The sequence below is a fragment of the Mercenaria mercenaria genome, chromosome 4 (assembly GCF_021730395.1).
Source record: "Mercenaria mercenaria strain notata chromosome 4, MADL_Memer_1, whole genome shotgun sequence".
NCBI lineage: Eukaryota > Metazoa > Mollusca > Bivalvia > Venerida > Veneridae > Mercenaria > Mercenaria mercenaria.
The window spans coordinates 83,683,546-83,700,188 of NC_069364.1; the positions used below are offsets into that span (position 1 = coordinate 83,683,546).

General features: G+C 36.8%; 1 protein-coding gene and 1 non-coding gene across 4 annotated transcripts; one reads left to right on the plus strand and one right to left on the minus strand.

Moving 5' to 3' along the window:
* Positions 1-1,346: 1,346 nt before the first annotated feature.
* On the plus strand, positions 1,347-15,186 carry LOC123552329 (neuronal acetylcholine receptor subunit alpha-5-like). Of its 3 annotated transcripts, XR_008370712.1 has the most exons (8): positions 1,347-1,990; positions 2,330-2,411; positions 3,076-3,214; positions 3,614-6,681; positions 7,642-7,800; positions 8,087-8,192; positions 8,737-8,860; positions 13,535-15,186. XR_008370712.1 is itself a non-coding variant. In XM_053541843.1 (7 exons), exons 1-3 carry the CDS (start codon positions 1,844-1,846, stop codon positions 4,429-4,431), a joined length of 1,104 nt encoding a protein of 367 aa, XP_053397818.1. In that variant the 5' UTR covers positions 1,355-1,843; the 3' UTR covers positions 4,432-6,681; positions 7,642-7,800; positions 8,087-8,204; positions 8,737-8,860; positions 13,535-15,186. The 3 variants fall into 3 exon arrangements, 2 of the variants coding, with proteins under 2 accessions (XP_053397818.1, XP_045197832.2); XM_053541843.1 differs by lacking the exon at positions 2,330-2,411 and having other exon boundaries at positions 1,355-1,990; positions 8,087-8,204; XM_045341897.2 differs by lacking the exon at positions 2,330-2,411 and having other exon boundaries at positions 1,355-1,990.
* Positions 7,252-7,324, minus strand: Trnat-agu (transfer RNA threonine (anticodon AGU)). The gene has a single exon. It is a non-coding gene; the product is annotated as a tRNA-Thr (tRNA).
* Positions 15,187-16,643: the final 1,457 nt, after the last annotated feature.

The following is a 16,643-nucleotide window of genomic DNA, read 5'->3' on the forward strand; positions in this document are numbered from 1 at the left end:
TTTTAAGGGTTATGACGTTCTATGTGTGTGTTTTTCGCAAGACTTGAGTTTCACTTGAAGTGTGTGGTATTTCTATCTAATACAGTACATGATGGCACCATTTACCGGGAGGTTGAACCACTATATGCAGCCCGTCTGGGCGTACCAGATGTTTAAAGCACTGGTACTGGCAATAGGGGTAAAACGACCTCAAGGATAGGGGTGCGGTCATGGCTGTTTGTTACAGTAAGGCTGTAAATATTATCATTGTTCATTCTTGATATTGTTGTAATAACTATTATTTATTATTATTATGTACAACGCCATTGAATATATCATTTATAAAAAAGGCGTTTAATCAAATTGTTCAGTTTCAGTTTTGTGATTGCATATGTCATGTTTTGTTATTTTCCTACATATCTTCGATGTGTCACATGTTTAATTGTAAAGCGCCTTTGAACGTATATTCCATATGAAAAGGGCGCTCAACAAATCTGGTATAATAATAATAATAATATTTATACATGTTTATACATGTAGATGCGTATGTAATAAAAAGGTTATTATCTTTGAATCGGGAAATATGCACTCGTTCTTCAGTGGAAGAATATTGCGCTATTTCCGCTGAAGAACTCGTGCATATTTCCCGATACAAAGCTAATAACCTATAAATATATCACATGACAAAAAGGAAAACGGCTACAAATTGTTCATATATAGGGCTATATACAATGATTGATTTCTTATATATAAACACAATAATACACTTTACAGTAAAATATCTTCTCACATAGCGCAGACTATGGACCGGCAATTTATGTAATAAACTGTATTGGAGTCCTGTAATAATAGCCATTGTTTATATAACATAAACAGAATTAATTCATTTTACTCGGTATAATTTACGGACTTCTGTTTTGTTCATATCATACAATCGTCCGTGATAGACGCTTAATTATCAAAATCATAGCGCGATTGTAGGCTGTAACAGATATCTAATAGGGTCATAATATAGACAATGGCATGGTGGTAAAACGTAAAGAACATACATAAAAGCTTTTTCCAAAATCAATGAAATACAAATATGATAAAAGTTTCCATTGAACAAATGTTAAATTGACCATAGACGAGTTAAATCGATAGGCAATTAGTCAATCCCATTAGTTTGGAGAAATAACAATTGGGCCGTGCCATGAGAAAACGAACATAGTGGCTTTGCGACCAGCATGGATCCAGACCAGCCTGCGCATCCGCGCAGTCTGGTCAGGATCCATGCTGTTCGCTTTCAAAGCCTATTGCAATTAAAGAAACCGTTAGCGACCAGCATGGATCCAGACCAGACTGCGCGGATGCGCAGGCTGGTCTGGATCCATGCTGGTCGCAAAGCCACTATGTTGGTTTTCTCATGGCACGGCTCAGTTGTCATTACTGACAGGTTTTTATGTATATAAGTGCTCTAAACGTGAAAACGTACTTTTTTGTATCATGATGATGCGAAATGGGAGAATTGATAAATGATTAAAGTAAAAAATTCGTGCGAAACAACGGACAATTTATTAAAAGCAGGTTTCAAAGTTTTCTGACTGCTTATCATCAATTTATAATTGGATCGGAAATTTCACGAGGAGGTTAAACGATTTATTTTTCATGCACTGAAATATCAAATAACTTGGCAAGTCTAAGTATGTTTTACAAACAGACCCTTGTGGTGTTCTTGAATACATTATTTTCTGCTTTTATTCTTACAAATGTAAATTTTTCAACAGCAGAAACGATTTCTGACGTGGATAAATTGTTAAGTAATTTATTTTAACCAACCGTTTATAATAAACAAATTCGTGGTCAGAATGACCTTTCTAAAACGATGAATGTTACGCTCAGTTTTGCGCTCCAGTATATTCAAAAGCTAGATGATCTTCATGAAACGCTGCAATTGCAAGGAATCCTCTTTACAGAATGGACTGATGAAAGACTAGTTTGGATCCCGGAAGCTTATAATAATACAAAAGTGGTGAGTAGTTTTGAAAAATATAAGCTGTAGCAGAAATACAGAATGGAATACATGAGATAGAATTTGGAAAGAGATAAGATGATAGAAACAATAAATAAAATATTATAAGAATCTTTCCCTGGTTCAAGGTGCGGATGGAAATATCTGGATCGAGGGTAATTGTTTAGGCGGTGATGCGGCAGATACTTCCATCCGTCCCTTGAACAAGTGGTAGGTTCTTTTTCTTGCATACCGTATTCTTTAATAAATAGAATAAATAAAATAAAACGAATGCGTTTCCTTTAAGCACTATTTTATTATCGTAGCTTACGAATATACGCATTCATTCATAAATTACAGCACGAGAGTTATCTTACACCCCTGGGTGTAAGACGAGATTTTCCAGCATCGGCAACAACAAAAAAGAAACAACAAACATACGGTAAAATCCTGTCGTATAGAAGGAGCAAATGTATGGTATAGATCTATATTTATCCCAGTTTGAAAATAACCACTAAATACGTAGACCGTTGCGATTAATGCACACATAGGTACCTTTACTGAATTGGAGTTATGGTATCATATGACAGTTTTTGTGAAAAAAGAAAAAATGTAAATTAATTAAGGTATGGACTCTGTTACAGATTCTGTAAACCTTATCACAGAAATAGATAGATTGTAAGTGAAAACTACAGAACTAGTAGTATTCTTTATATAGAGCATTTTACATGAGTGTCGTTTCGTATTGCATTTATTTAATTTAAACGAGATTAATAAAATAATGGCCAACAAAAGACAAATTTAAATACATAGATTTGCCACTGACGAGGCTTGGGTAAAGATTTGTTCGGACATTCGAACACACAGATTCTACAATCTCTGCGAAAAAAAAACAACCCCGAAAGGTGTCGAAAGACAAATTGCCACAACTTTGCAAGTTCAATACTTATGAAACGTTATCAATACCGGTGTAATGTATGGCTTCTCATTTACCATTATATGTAATGCATAACTATCAAATAGAGAATCATAAACTCAGATAAAGTATATCTAAACTGGCACAATGGGTTGCTATAACCTTCGATTTTCATTTATGTATTGTGCAGGTGTATGCTGCCGCTGACACTGTATGGAGACCTGAACTCGTGGTTGCTAATCCATCAAAGACACTACAATTCCTTGGCGACGAAATTTCAAGGCTTTTAACCAAGCACTCTTATAACGGTGTAGCTCAGTGGTCTGTTGGTAATGATTCATTTCAACTTAATCAACTTAATCGTAAATTACAGTCCTTCAAATCCTATATAAGTTTTCTGTTATTTGATATATCCGACGGTGTATGACAGTTTTGAAGTTCGAAAACTTTTAACAACAACAATGTTTGTCAATGCCATTTCAGTTGCTTTAAGACCATTGAGATCCCCAAGTTCTATATTACAATAATCTATGTTTAGTCAATTGCCTTTGAAAGTTTTTCATACAGTTATCTTATTAATTTGAGGAAGGTAATGATTCTAGAATATTTAATAAAGACCGGGTAAAGCAAATCTAACTATGCGACAATTCGGATAGGGGGCAGTATTTTATATAATGACTTTAATGCTGACTGAATGCTTAATATACAATATGTCCGTTATATTTCAGCTGATGTTTTCCACTGCACATGTTCAGTTGATCTAACATCTTTTCCTTGGGATATACAGACATGTACTCTCGAGTTTACTGTTTGGGCTTATAAGGTCCATGAGATCCAGCTGATAGCATGGCCAGCTATTATAGATTTGAATCAGTTTGAAACTAACGGCCAGTGGATATTGTTAAGTAAGCGGGTTTACACAAAGTATCATCCAGTCAAATCCGTTCTGGCATTTGAATTCGTACTGAAACGCCGGCCTTTGTTTTTTGTTGTCAATATTCTATTGCCAATTGTTTCATTCAGTGTGCTAAATTTAGCAGTTTTTATAATACCAATTGACTCAGGGGAGAGAATCTCCTTTTCTCTGACTTTGCTTCTTTCCATTGGAGTTTTCCTAACACTGATTAGTGCAAACTTACCTCCCAATGCCGAAACAATGGCATCCATTTGTTACTTTTTGTTCTTTGTGATGGTGCAAAGTACCGTGATATGTTTATTAAATATCATAAGCATAAAGCTTTATTTCAAAGCCAATGACGAGTCGGCGCCGAACAAAGCCTGGAATAGGTGTTTTATGCTTTGCAACACAATAAAATGTTGTTTTCAGAAAAAAATAACAACCGGAAAAGAAGAGACGCCGGAAGACGCATCGGACCAGACAGACGATGCTTGTATGAATCATTCTGAATTCAATGACAAGACGCAGCGATCTTGTTCTTGGAAAGATATTAGCAAAATGGCTGATCAAACTTTCTTAGTAGTTATGATAATATTTTTAGTTTTTGCATTTTCAATGTTTACATTTCATGCATATAACGGCATATAAATATACCATTATGGGCTGTCTTGCTGAATATGCCGTAATGAAATATGCTAAACAAACACAATTTAACCTTTCTATAAAAAAAAGAAATGTTTGTTATATATCAATTTATATTTAAAACACGTATCTTTGATATTAGCATGAATAAAATATATATCTTAAGTGTCGAGGTATTATTTGTGTTTAGATATGTTGCTAATTGGTTTGAATTAAAACAGAACAAAAAAAACCGGGTCCGTTTTGTTTAAATTTTATGGTAAATTCCTTTTCACATTAATTTTAGGAACGGCAAAATACAGTAATGGGTAAGAAATAAAATATTTCGAAAATCGATATAAATGATAATAAAGTTTAATTAAGTTGGAACATGTTTGCTAAAGTTTTGTGCTCATTTTGTAATTAACAAACAATTAAGGGCTTCGAGTGGTTTATTGTCTAATTTATCACGGTTTAGATTTCAGATGCGCAGGAATTGATCCACGAGGGCGTTTATTTAAATATTTTGATAAAAATTATGCCGGGCTTCATTTATTTGAGTTGTATTGAACCGGGCGTCATGTGGCAATACGACGTCATAATGCTCTCTTACCGGTCCGAGCGTCAACCGTTGTTTATCGCAGAATATACAGAGCTTGAACTTCTTCTTTGTTTAGCTGCCAAACAAATCGAGCCATCTCTGTGCAGATAATTATACATATAATGTCTGTACAGCTAATGATACATACGAGGGCTGTTCAAAAAATAACGTAGACTTTTCCTGTCAAAAGCAGTCTATTGTGTAGAGTGCAATGTAAAATATATGACTTTTTATCCTACCACTATGCATTTATCCGGCCATATCTGCCTGCCGTGTAAACTTGAGGTTTATTCGGTCAATACAGGTTTATACCGTCAATGCAACTGACGGACTACTTTTTCAAGTATATGTGCTATAGGCAGTGTAAACTGGGCCGACTATTCGAAGCTCAGAACATTTTATCATTTTACGAGGACAGCCACGGTAAAAAAATAAAAACAATGGTTGTCTCTATCCAAGTAAACCTCAATACAGAATGGCACGGTGACGGTTTTTAAAGTCTGGGTGAATCGCCCTTACTTTGTGTTTTTTGGCGTTCACTCATTTTAGTTAAAAATTTACACAAATAACCAGATTTAAGCAGTCGTTTATTGTAATTGTTGGATCTAAACCATTCATGGTGGAAGGAATTTCATTTATCTCACATTGTCTTGTACGGAAACGGAGTAAATTTAAGATATAGAGTCAAAACCATTCTGCTTGTTTTGTACACGAATGCCCTGTTAGCACGATGATCTATAATGCACAGAACCTCAGAAGGCAAAGTATGAGGTACGAAATAATGTTTTATTGTAAGGAATTATGAGTAACTGGATCAAGCAGTCAAGGGCGTAGGAATTTACAAGTGAGTGAAAATCTGGATTATTTTTGTATAGAAAACATTTTATAAGAAAATATATATTATACACATATTTTATTGACTGCAGGATAAATAGCGATTTGGAGAAAGGTTTATCCGCCCGAGGCTTGCCGAGGGGGATAAACCTTTCGGAGGCGAGGTGGATAAATTAAGTAAAGAAAGACAGTAACCTAATATTCTCTATATCTCGCCTTCTACAAATTTCTTGCATATCTATTGGTCAAAAGACGTCACGTGCAGACAGGATATACTCCATATCCTGCTAGATCTAGTAATTTTCCGACATGAATTTTGATTAAGACAAAATGGCTGCCGCATCGCTGGCGTAATTGAATCAAGTCAGATTATTAGCTCCAGCTATAGACATAGGGCCCGTCTTATCAAGATACTTACGAGAATATTTCTCGTATCTTTCTCGTAAGTCTCTCGCAAGGTTCTCGTAAGTCTGACAGGTGTCTTATGAAAATTATCGTAGCTACGATATCGTAAGTTTCTACATAAAATCCTCGTAAAGTTACGAGATTGTCAGGGGTCTCGTAAATATTTACGATATCGTAAATAAAATGGCGGCATCCGTGTGAGCAACCACGACGAAACTTTCTGTCGAAAATACTGCAGATTGTTCAGCAGTAAAACTTGATTTTCCGTGTACATGTTGCACAACAGTGGATGAACTACGTCATCGATCATACAAAAGCACGCGCTTTGGGTCAGTGCGACACGAAGCGGAAGCGAGTGTAAAGGAAATATTGAGCACATAAATTCTGTTTATCTTCGCTGTTTCCTGTGTTGACAGATCAGTTGGAGGGACATGCTGGTAATAATTATTGTAGAAATATTCGGTTATTTAGGTATAATTTTATTAGTGTCGATATTGCAGACATTCATCATCAACGGTTATTTGGGGTCGACTCGTACCCTATTTACTTCGTATCAGTGTTTTTTATCATCTATATAATAAAAGAAACTGAATGTGCATGAGACTTGATTTTAATATAAAAATACAAAATAAATTAAATAGGCATCAATGATCTATAGTGAGTATATTCGATACGGACAAATGCCTGAACTCGAAGGGTATGTTTGACAGTATTGCAACTGTAACAGTCTCAGGAAAAATGTGCAGCCTCGACCGGGTTTCAAACCTCGGACCTTCTGCTTACCATGCCAAAGCTCTACCAATTGAGCTACCGAGGCCACCCGATACGAGAACCGCTACACACCTTCCCTCTTATTGCAAGACATTAGCACTCCTGGCCAATGTCTGCCGCAGACTGTTAACCGAATTCAGATTCACACCCCAGCCAAACTGTTTTGCCCTGCATGGGCTTCAAGGGTGAGCATCCTGGACGAGCCCCCAAATGTAACAGTCTCACGAAAAATGTGCAGCCTCAGCGGGGATTCGAACCTCGGACCTTCGGCTTACTGTGCCAACGCTCTACCAATTGAGCTACCGAGGCCACCCGATACGAGAACCGCTACACAACTAATATGACTTGTCTGTATTGAACATATGTTTACTGGATAATAAAGTAAAGGAATTCTCTTGCCCTCCAATAAATTAACAGGACGCCGCCTAGCCTGCATGATAATCATCAGGTAACCCAATGCCTAGTCGAGAGTCCTCTAGGGGTTTTGTATCTGGCTTGAAATCTTGATTTGACATATTTGTGATATTACATATGTCATGCAATGTAAGTTACAAATGAAACGTTCTTATCACACAAGCTTGGTATCACAGTTTATTATAATGTCTTTAAAACTATTTATGTTGCAGAATGCCAGAAGAAATTACAGACAACAATACTGCTCAGTGCAGTAACCAGACCTGAAAAAAAACACTGCTCAAGGCAAACTTTTGGGACAGAGTGCTGCATACATGGGCTTATGCACAAACTGAGATTTTGCAAGTCAACTGTCAAAGTCATAAAGAGAGGTAATAAAAGGAATGGAATCCATAATACCTTTTAAACTGTTAAGCAGATATTTAAACCTATGACAAATATATGAGTTATTATTGAGGTAACAATTATAAAAAATAGGAAATAGCAAGAAATTGATATTTTTTTTATGTTCATGATAAAAAAAATTGGCTGCCAAATTATAACCAAAGTCATTATAACCCTTCAAAGGTAAGTTGTTGCATTAAATCAACTCTTTCTGTTTTCTTAATATTGTATTATAAATAAAGTTCTAAACAGTGACATTTTTTTTTGTAACAGATAGTGGACAATGTTGAACAGAGTTGAGGTCCTGGAATCTCGGTCAACTGCAGATAGCAGCATGGCGTAAAGCAGACGTCTTGTTTCCCAGTCCAATTTTAGTCAGGTATTCTTGGTGGTATGTGACAAAAAAAGCCAATGAGTTTTTTTTTCTTCCTCTTGAATTCATACAGTCATATAGAACCATGAAAATGTCAATTTAGGTTTATAAAATGTTCAAAATGAAGTAATTGTAAATTTCAAATTTCAAATTTTCATTATGGCATCCTGTAGAAACTAACAGAGTGGCATATACATATTCTATATATTACTGTAGGTTGAAATTATTGTTTTGCCCATACCAAAGTTTTAGATATGGGTAGATCATCAGTTTTTTTTTCTTCATATTTTTTTTTCACAATACAGTGTTTAAACTAGAATTGCAGACAGAGCAAATTGTAAACAATTCTTACATTCAACTAAACTTCTTTCAGAAAATTGCACTAAAGTAACACAGTGATTATGACTGAAAGAAGATAATAGGATATTTGTTTTCATCTAGAGAAATTAAAATGAGGGTTGGAACAATTTTGGTCAGTCAGTTGAAGTAGTTAAGGGTGGTTCTTTACATTATTTGATGGAAAAACATGTATATATGTTTTTTTTTTCAGGTATTATATGAGTTGACAACTGTACAAGACATCCTATTGAAGACAGTTCTGAGTGAACAACGGCCCAAGACACCTCCTTGTTAATGCTGCCCTGTTATCTACTGAGTTTCTACATGCAAGTCAAGTAAGTACTTGCTGAACTGAATTCATTTGAAGCTTTTTTAGCTTGACTGTATGAAGTATATGGAGAGCTGTCCTACTTGCCCCGGCATCAGCATCCATGTCTACACCTGTTAGTACAAGGTGGATTTCTTCAAACTTAAAACCACATCATATGACACAAGGACAAAACTCTGGCACAGTATTCCATGAATTATTCCCCTTTTGTACTAAAAATTCCAGGTTTAAATTTTCAGTGCACTTTTCATTCTATTAATTATTAATTGATTAAAACTTGAAATACATTGCAGTTGTTCCACGTCATCTCCCACATCATAATGACACAAGGTCCCAAAAAATACACAAATTTTTAATGAATTATGCCAAATTGTACTTACTTAAAGAATGAATCTGGGTCATGTTGAGTCAAAAACAAGGTCACTCGGTCGAATCAAAGGAAAGCTTGTAAACACTAGAGGTCACAGTTGTGACTCAATCTTTATGAATTTTGGTCAGAATGTTTATCTTGATGGTCTCTAGGCTAAGTTTGAAACTGGTCATGTGGAATTAAAAACTAGGTTACTAGGCCAGATCAAATGAAAATCTTGTCAATACTTTTAGAGTTCACAGTTTAAGTTGGAACCTGATGAGAATTGGTTATAATAATTGTCTTGATAATCTATAGGACTGGTCAACTTTGAATCTGGGTTATCTGGAGTTAAAAACTAGGTAAATCTTCATGAAACTTTGTCAGGATGTTTATCTTGATGATCTTAATGCCAAGATTGAATCTGGGTCATGTGGTTTTAAAAACTAGGTCACTAGGCTAGATCAAAGGAAAATCTTGTTAACACTGTAGAGACCACATTTTAAGTTTGAAACTCATGAAAATTGGTCAGAATGCTTGTCTGAATGAATTCTAGGTCAGGTTTGAATATGGGTTAATATGGATCAAAAACTAGGTCACCTAGTCAAATAAACAAAAAAACGGGTGTATGTACAATAGGGGCTGCGTTTTTAATGGATATTGGTGAAATTTTATCAGAATTAATTTCTTGATGAAATCCAGATAAAGTTTGAATCTGGGCCATCTGGGGTCAAAAACTAGGTCACCTGGTCAAGTCAAAGAAAAACATTGTGTCTGCAATAGGGGCTGCATTTGTCATTTGATGTGCATGAAACTTATTCAGAATGTTTGTTTCCATCAAATCTCAGATGATTTTTTTTTATCTGGGTCACCTCGGATGAAAAACTAGGTCAGCAGGTCAAATCAAAGTAAAGGTTTACACTCTAGGGCCTACATGTTTGATTAAATCTTTATACAGCTTTGTCAGAATGTTTGTTATCAATAAGTCCTAAATGTTGTAGAATCTTGGTTATGTGGGGTCAAAAATTAGGTCACTAGGTAAAATCAAAAGAAAAACTTGTTTACACTCTAGAGGCGACTTTTTTGCTCCAATCTTCCCAAAACTTCGTCAGAATGTTTGTTTTCATCAAATCTTGAATGAGTTCTAAATTGAAGCATGTAGGGCCAAAAACTAGGTCATTAGGTAAAATAAAAGAAAAAGCTTGTTTACACATTTTTGGTCCAATCTTAATGAAAATAGATCAGAATATTTGTCTCCATGAAATCACTAGGTTAAACATGTTTACACTGTTATGGTATGTTACTCAGGTGAGCAACCTTAGGCCATCTTGGCCATCTTGTTACTTAAATGTTAGGTAAAAGTTTTATTTTGATGAACATTCAATCTACCTTTGTTATTATTAAATGGTTTTAATTCAAACTTAAAATAGTTGTTTGGCATCATCACCCACATCACATGACACAAGGTCCACAACTGGCACCGGTATTTCATGAATGGTGCCACCATTTTAGCTCACCTGAACTTTGTTCAGGTTGAGCTGTTAGTGTAGATGGATGGTTCGTTGTACATCGCCCGGCTTCCTGTGTTAGTAATTTCGTTTAAACATCTTCTTCGCTGAAACTACCGGTCAGAATTACACAAAACTTGGTCAGTAACATCCTGTCATGGACTTTTAATTAAATAGTTTTCTAAGATTCTTCTTGACTTTTAGTGGCCATCAAAAGCTAAAGGAAGAAAAACTTTTAAATGACTTCTTCTTATGAACCGCTTGATGGATCTTCATTAAATTTGGTTTGTAGCATTAATTAAAGGTCCTCGCCCAAGTTTGTTCAAAGTGAGGGCACTTGGGTCCCCTTTTATGGGCAGCTAGAGGCTGAGCTAAAAATAGAAATACCTTTAACCTACACTTCTCATGAACAGCTGAATGTATCTTCTTCAAACTTGGTATATCCAGAGCTAAAAATACATAAGAAGTAGATAACTCCTTGTCTTGAAGCTAGTTCAGATGTGATCAGTACAAACCCTAGTTGTGCATTGTGCATGTTAGGGTCTTACCCTTATCCTGCTTAATTCCTATAATGAATTAGTCACAGTACCATTAACTGTAAAAAGGGGTACTTATGAAAAATAAACTGACTGAATGGTAAACAGTGCAGATCATGATCAGACTGCATGGATGTGCAGGTTAATCATGATTTACACTGGTCGCAGACAGAATCAGTCGTGTCCAGCATGATAAGAGTTAACATATATTCTGCTGAGTTATGGAACTTTGTTTTTTGTTAGCTCACCAGTGCACAAAGTGCTCAAGGTGAGCTGTTGTGACCGGTCATTGTCCGGCGTCCGTCGTGCATCAACATTTGCCTTGTGAACACTCTAGAGGCCACATTTGTGAACCAATCTTTATGAATCTTGGTCAGAATGTTAGTCTTGATGAGCTCTAGGTCAGGTTTGAAACTGGGTCATGTGGGTCAAAAACTAGGTCAGTAGGCCAGATCGAAGGAAAAGCTTATGAACACTCTAGAGGCCACAGTTATTATCCAATATTTATGCAACTTGGCCAGAATGTTTGCCTTGATGATTTCTAGGTCAAGTTTGAAGCTGGGTCATGTGGGGTCAAAAGCTAGGTCACCCGGACAAATCAAAGGAAATACTTGTGAAAACTTTAGAGGCCACAGTTGTGACCCAGTCTTTATGAAACTTTGTCAGAATGTTTGTCTTGATTATTTCTAGGTAAAGTTTGAAACTGGGTCATGTGGGGTCATGGTTTCCGAAAGATAACTCATGAAAGGCTTGACCGATTTTAATAATTTTTGGTACACAAGTGTAACATTAGAAAATACATGTCAAGTTCGAAATTGGGGTCAGTAGGTCAAGGGTCAAGGTCGTATTGACCCTGAACAGTTAAACGGTTTCCGGATGATAACTTGAGAACGCTTGCACCTAGGATCATTAATTTTATTACACGGGTGTAACATCATAAAATGCAGGTTAAGTTCGACTTTGATGTCTGTTGGACAAAGATCAAGGTCACAGTGACTTGGAACAGTTAAATGGTTTCCGGATGATAACTTGAGAACACGTTTGGGACTAGGATCATGAATTTTGATACACAGGTGTAACATCATGAAAATTAATACAGGTGAAGTTCTACTTTGAGTTCAGTAGGTCAAAGGTCAAGGTCAGTGACTCAGAACATTTAAATGCTTTCCGGATGATAACTTGAGAACGCTTGGGCCTAGGATCATAAATTTTGGTACACAAGTGTAACATCATGAAATGCAGGTCAGTTTCTACTTTGAGGTCAGCAGGTCATAGGTCAAGGTCACAGTGACTCGGAACAGTTAAACGGTTTGCGGATGACAACATGAGAACGCTTGGGTCTAAGATCAGGTGTAACATGATAAAATACAGGTCAAGTTTAACTTGGACGCTAGTAGGTCAAAGGTCAAGGTCACAATAACACAAACAGTTAAACGGTTTCCGGATAATAACTTGAGAACACTTGGGTCTAGTTTAATGAAAATTTTAGGGAGGTTGGTTATGACCAGCAGATGACCCCTGCTGATTTTGAGTTCAGTAGGTCACAGGTCAAGGTCACAGTGACCCGAAACATTTAAACGGTTTTCGGACAATAACTTCAGAAGGCTTGGGACTAGGATTAATAGGGAGGTTGATCATTACCAGCAGATGATTTGTATTGATTTTGAGTTCCAAAGGTCAAAGGTCAGAGTGACCCGGAACATTTAAACCTTTTGAGAACGCTTGGGCCGAGGATAATGAAACTTCATAGGGAGGTTGATCATGACCAGCAAATTACCTCTATTGATTTTGAGGTCAGTAGGTCAAAGGTCAAGCATGTTCACTGTCAACATTGGCTTAGTTTTTGTGACAAGGACATATTGTGGGGGTATAATTCGTCACTCCTGTGACAACTCTAGTTTTCATTAAAATTGATCTATAGCATCATTGTAAGGTCATCTCTCAAATTTGTTCAAGTGAGGGCACATGATCTGTTTTATGCTTTTATACTGATCACAAATGTTATTATTCATGATTCTCTGTGTCATAAATATATTCACTGTCATATGGTGAAGGTCTTGGACCTTCTTAATTCGTCCGTCACATTAGCTGGTGTACTCAATTGCACTTACAGTTACCATACATGGTATGATTAGGCTTAAGAAGTAGATGATCCCAAATGTTTTGGGGATTAGTAGGTCAAGGTCATACAGATCAGAGGAACAATCCATCATGGGGGCATACACGTTCTTCTAACAGCTCTTACGAATATGTGTATCTTGACTGATTTCTTTTTTTTTATTTTTCAGGTATCCATCAAAGATTGGCCATGGTGTTTACAGAACTGAATGCCAAGCTGTGATTTTTGAAAATTTATTATAAAGTTCTAAATGGAAATACAATTTGAAAAACACAGACAACTTCTTGTGTTTTTAAGCTACCACTTAACTGAATGATTACAGACATAAATGTATGCCGTGAAGTTCAGTTTAAAATGACTAAACATAAACGCTGTAACAGGAGGATTGGTCAATAGCTGAAAGGTCAAGCTCTAAGGCCATTATTCACAAGCCAAATGCTTTTGTCTCTGAATCTCGTATAGGGAGAAGATGTCAAAAGGTCATATTTATGCCCAACTTTGAAGAATATGTGGTGAATTGTTTTGCTCATTGTTGGTCTGTCGGCATCGTTTTAATAGGAATGGTCTCTGTCCTGACGTTCGTCCGTTACATTTCTATCGCTAAGTATATATCCTAAACCCCTCCAAGGATTTTCATGAAACTTGGGTCAAATGATCACCTCATTAAAACAATGTGCAGAACGTATGAGTCAACCGTGTCTGCTCTGTTTCTCCTTAACCCCTTGAAGGACTTTCATGAAACTTAGGTCAAATGATCATCTCATCAAGACAATATGCAGACCTTGCGAGTCAGCCGTTTTGGCTCAATGTCAAAGGTTTGAGCTCTGTTTCTCCCAAACCCCTTGAATTATTTTCATGAAACTTTGGTCAATTGATCACCTCATCAAGACAATTTTAAGAACTTAAGAGTCAGCCATGTTGGCTGAAGGTCAAGGTCACAACTTGAGGTCAAATGTTTGAGCCTTCATTTTGGGTCTGCTCTGTATCTTCTAAACCCCTTGAAGAATTTTCAAATTCATAGATGTTGTCATATAATTAACAACGTCAGTGCTTCCACCCATTACCATCAGCCCTTTCACTATCTATAACAGCGGCGGCGGACAGCTGTCTTTCAGATTGCCTTGTCTGATCAATAACTAGATGATACTTGTGCCTACAGTAGTCAAACTTAATGGGACTATTACCTGTAGACAGCAGATGACCTTTACTGTAGTTGGGATCAGTGGAATAACTTTCATAGTAATTTTGAGACTGTAAACGGTTTCCGACCAATATTTCAAGAGTGCGTTGGCCTACTGACGCTAAGCTTTATAGAATTGTCTGTGGTAAGTAGACTTCTATTGTCACAAGGACGTTGAGACTGAAAACTTTGTCTGCTGTATACTTGAAGAGTACTGTAGCTGACAGATTTAGAACTACAATATGATTTCCTGTCGTCATCAAATGATCATTACGGGTCAGTTGTTTGAAAGTCATGGTGACCTCTAGACTGAAAATGTTCTCTGGCCAATACCTGAAGAACCCTTTAGCCTACAGCCTTTAAACGTCCTAGGAAGATTGAATGTAAATGACCTATACTTTTTACGTGTCAGTATGTCGGAGGTCAGGGTCACTGACCCTTAGACTGAAAAGTTTCTGCTTAATAACTATAGAACACTTGCTCCTACTCTAACTTCACAGGGGGCCTCCATGGCCGAGGGGTTAAGGTTGCTGACTTCAAATCACTTACCCCTAACCGACGTGGGTTCGAGCCTCACTCGGGGTGTTGAATTCTTCATGTAAGGAAGCTATCCAGCTGGCTTACGGAAGGTCGGTGCCCGCTTATTATGAAATAATGCACGGAGGGGCACCTGGGGTCTTCATTCACCATCAAAGCTGGAAAATAATTGTCGGTGTGAATTAAACAACAACAAAAACCTAACTTCACAGACTTATTTTCTATTTTCAACATATGACACTTGAGGTGTTTGCTGTTGATGAGTCAAAGTCAAAGCGAAAAAGATGCTCATTCATATGATTTACATACTAAGCCGGGGTTTGAACCTGTATTGGAGTATGGGAAGTTTTTTGTTATCACTAGGTTAGGAAAGAAACAGCCATAAGTGTCATTTCGTCATGATCTGTACGAAACAAGGCCGGAATGTTTATTTTCATAAAATCGCGACCAAGTCTGAAATTTGGATCAAAAACTAGATCAAATCGCAAAAATACACGTTTACAACTAATGTCACATTTTCTACTTTATGTTTTTCTTTTGATGAATTCAAGTTACAAACTGTTCATCTGCGAGCAAAATATACGTCACTAGTTGAAATCATAGAAACTAGCACACTGTTTCTGTACACCTGTCCTGTCAACTTCAAGTATTTCGACAGAGTAAGACAGATATGTCTGTCAGTTAGAAAAATTCTGAATAGTACATGCAATAATTAATCACAGGTGCCCATCCGGGCATTCTTTTAAGAACGAGTGGACACTTTTATAAATACTGACCTCCCGTTAGCCATACTGACAACATCCTCACGTGATGTTTCGAACCCACAGCGAGGCAAGTGATTCGAAGTCAGCGACCTTTACCACTCGGAGACACCATTCATTAATCTTACCAAGCAACTGGTGCAACGCAATGCATGGAAACATGGTACTGTACATTGTCTTGTGTATATTTCTACACATTCATAGTTATTTTAAGCATATATGAGCCGCGCCATGAGAAAACCAACATAGTGGCTTTGCGACCAGCATGGAACGAGACCAGCATGCGCGCAGTCTGGTCAGGATCCATGCTGTTCGCTAACAGTTTCTCTAATTCCAATAGGCTTTGAAAGCGAACAGCATGGATCCTGACTAGACTGCGCGTATGCGGTTTTCTCATGGCGCGGCTCATATGTATTACCCAGAGGGACTTGAAAATCTTGCAAATTGGGCCTTGATAGATCGGATCTTTTTCAATGGTGTATCTATCCTCTGTTGATTATAGGGCATTTAACAGGGCCAAAATCATTTCAGGTTATGTAAAAAAAATTGTACTGATTTTAAGTTTGTATATCAGCTCCATTGCCTGTCCTATGGTTTTCCCAAATGTCCGAAAATTGCCTCAAGTTATGTCCAGGGTATGTTCCTGACCTCCTATACACATCAATAGTTTCTTTTTCTTACACAATCCTTCAAATTATAACAATTCGTTTGCGTGATACTTATCAATATCCAGACCGTAACAAGGAACCATACTTCTATACATTATTTCATGGCACATCTATAAATTTTATATAAAGTCT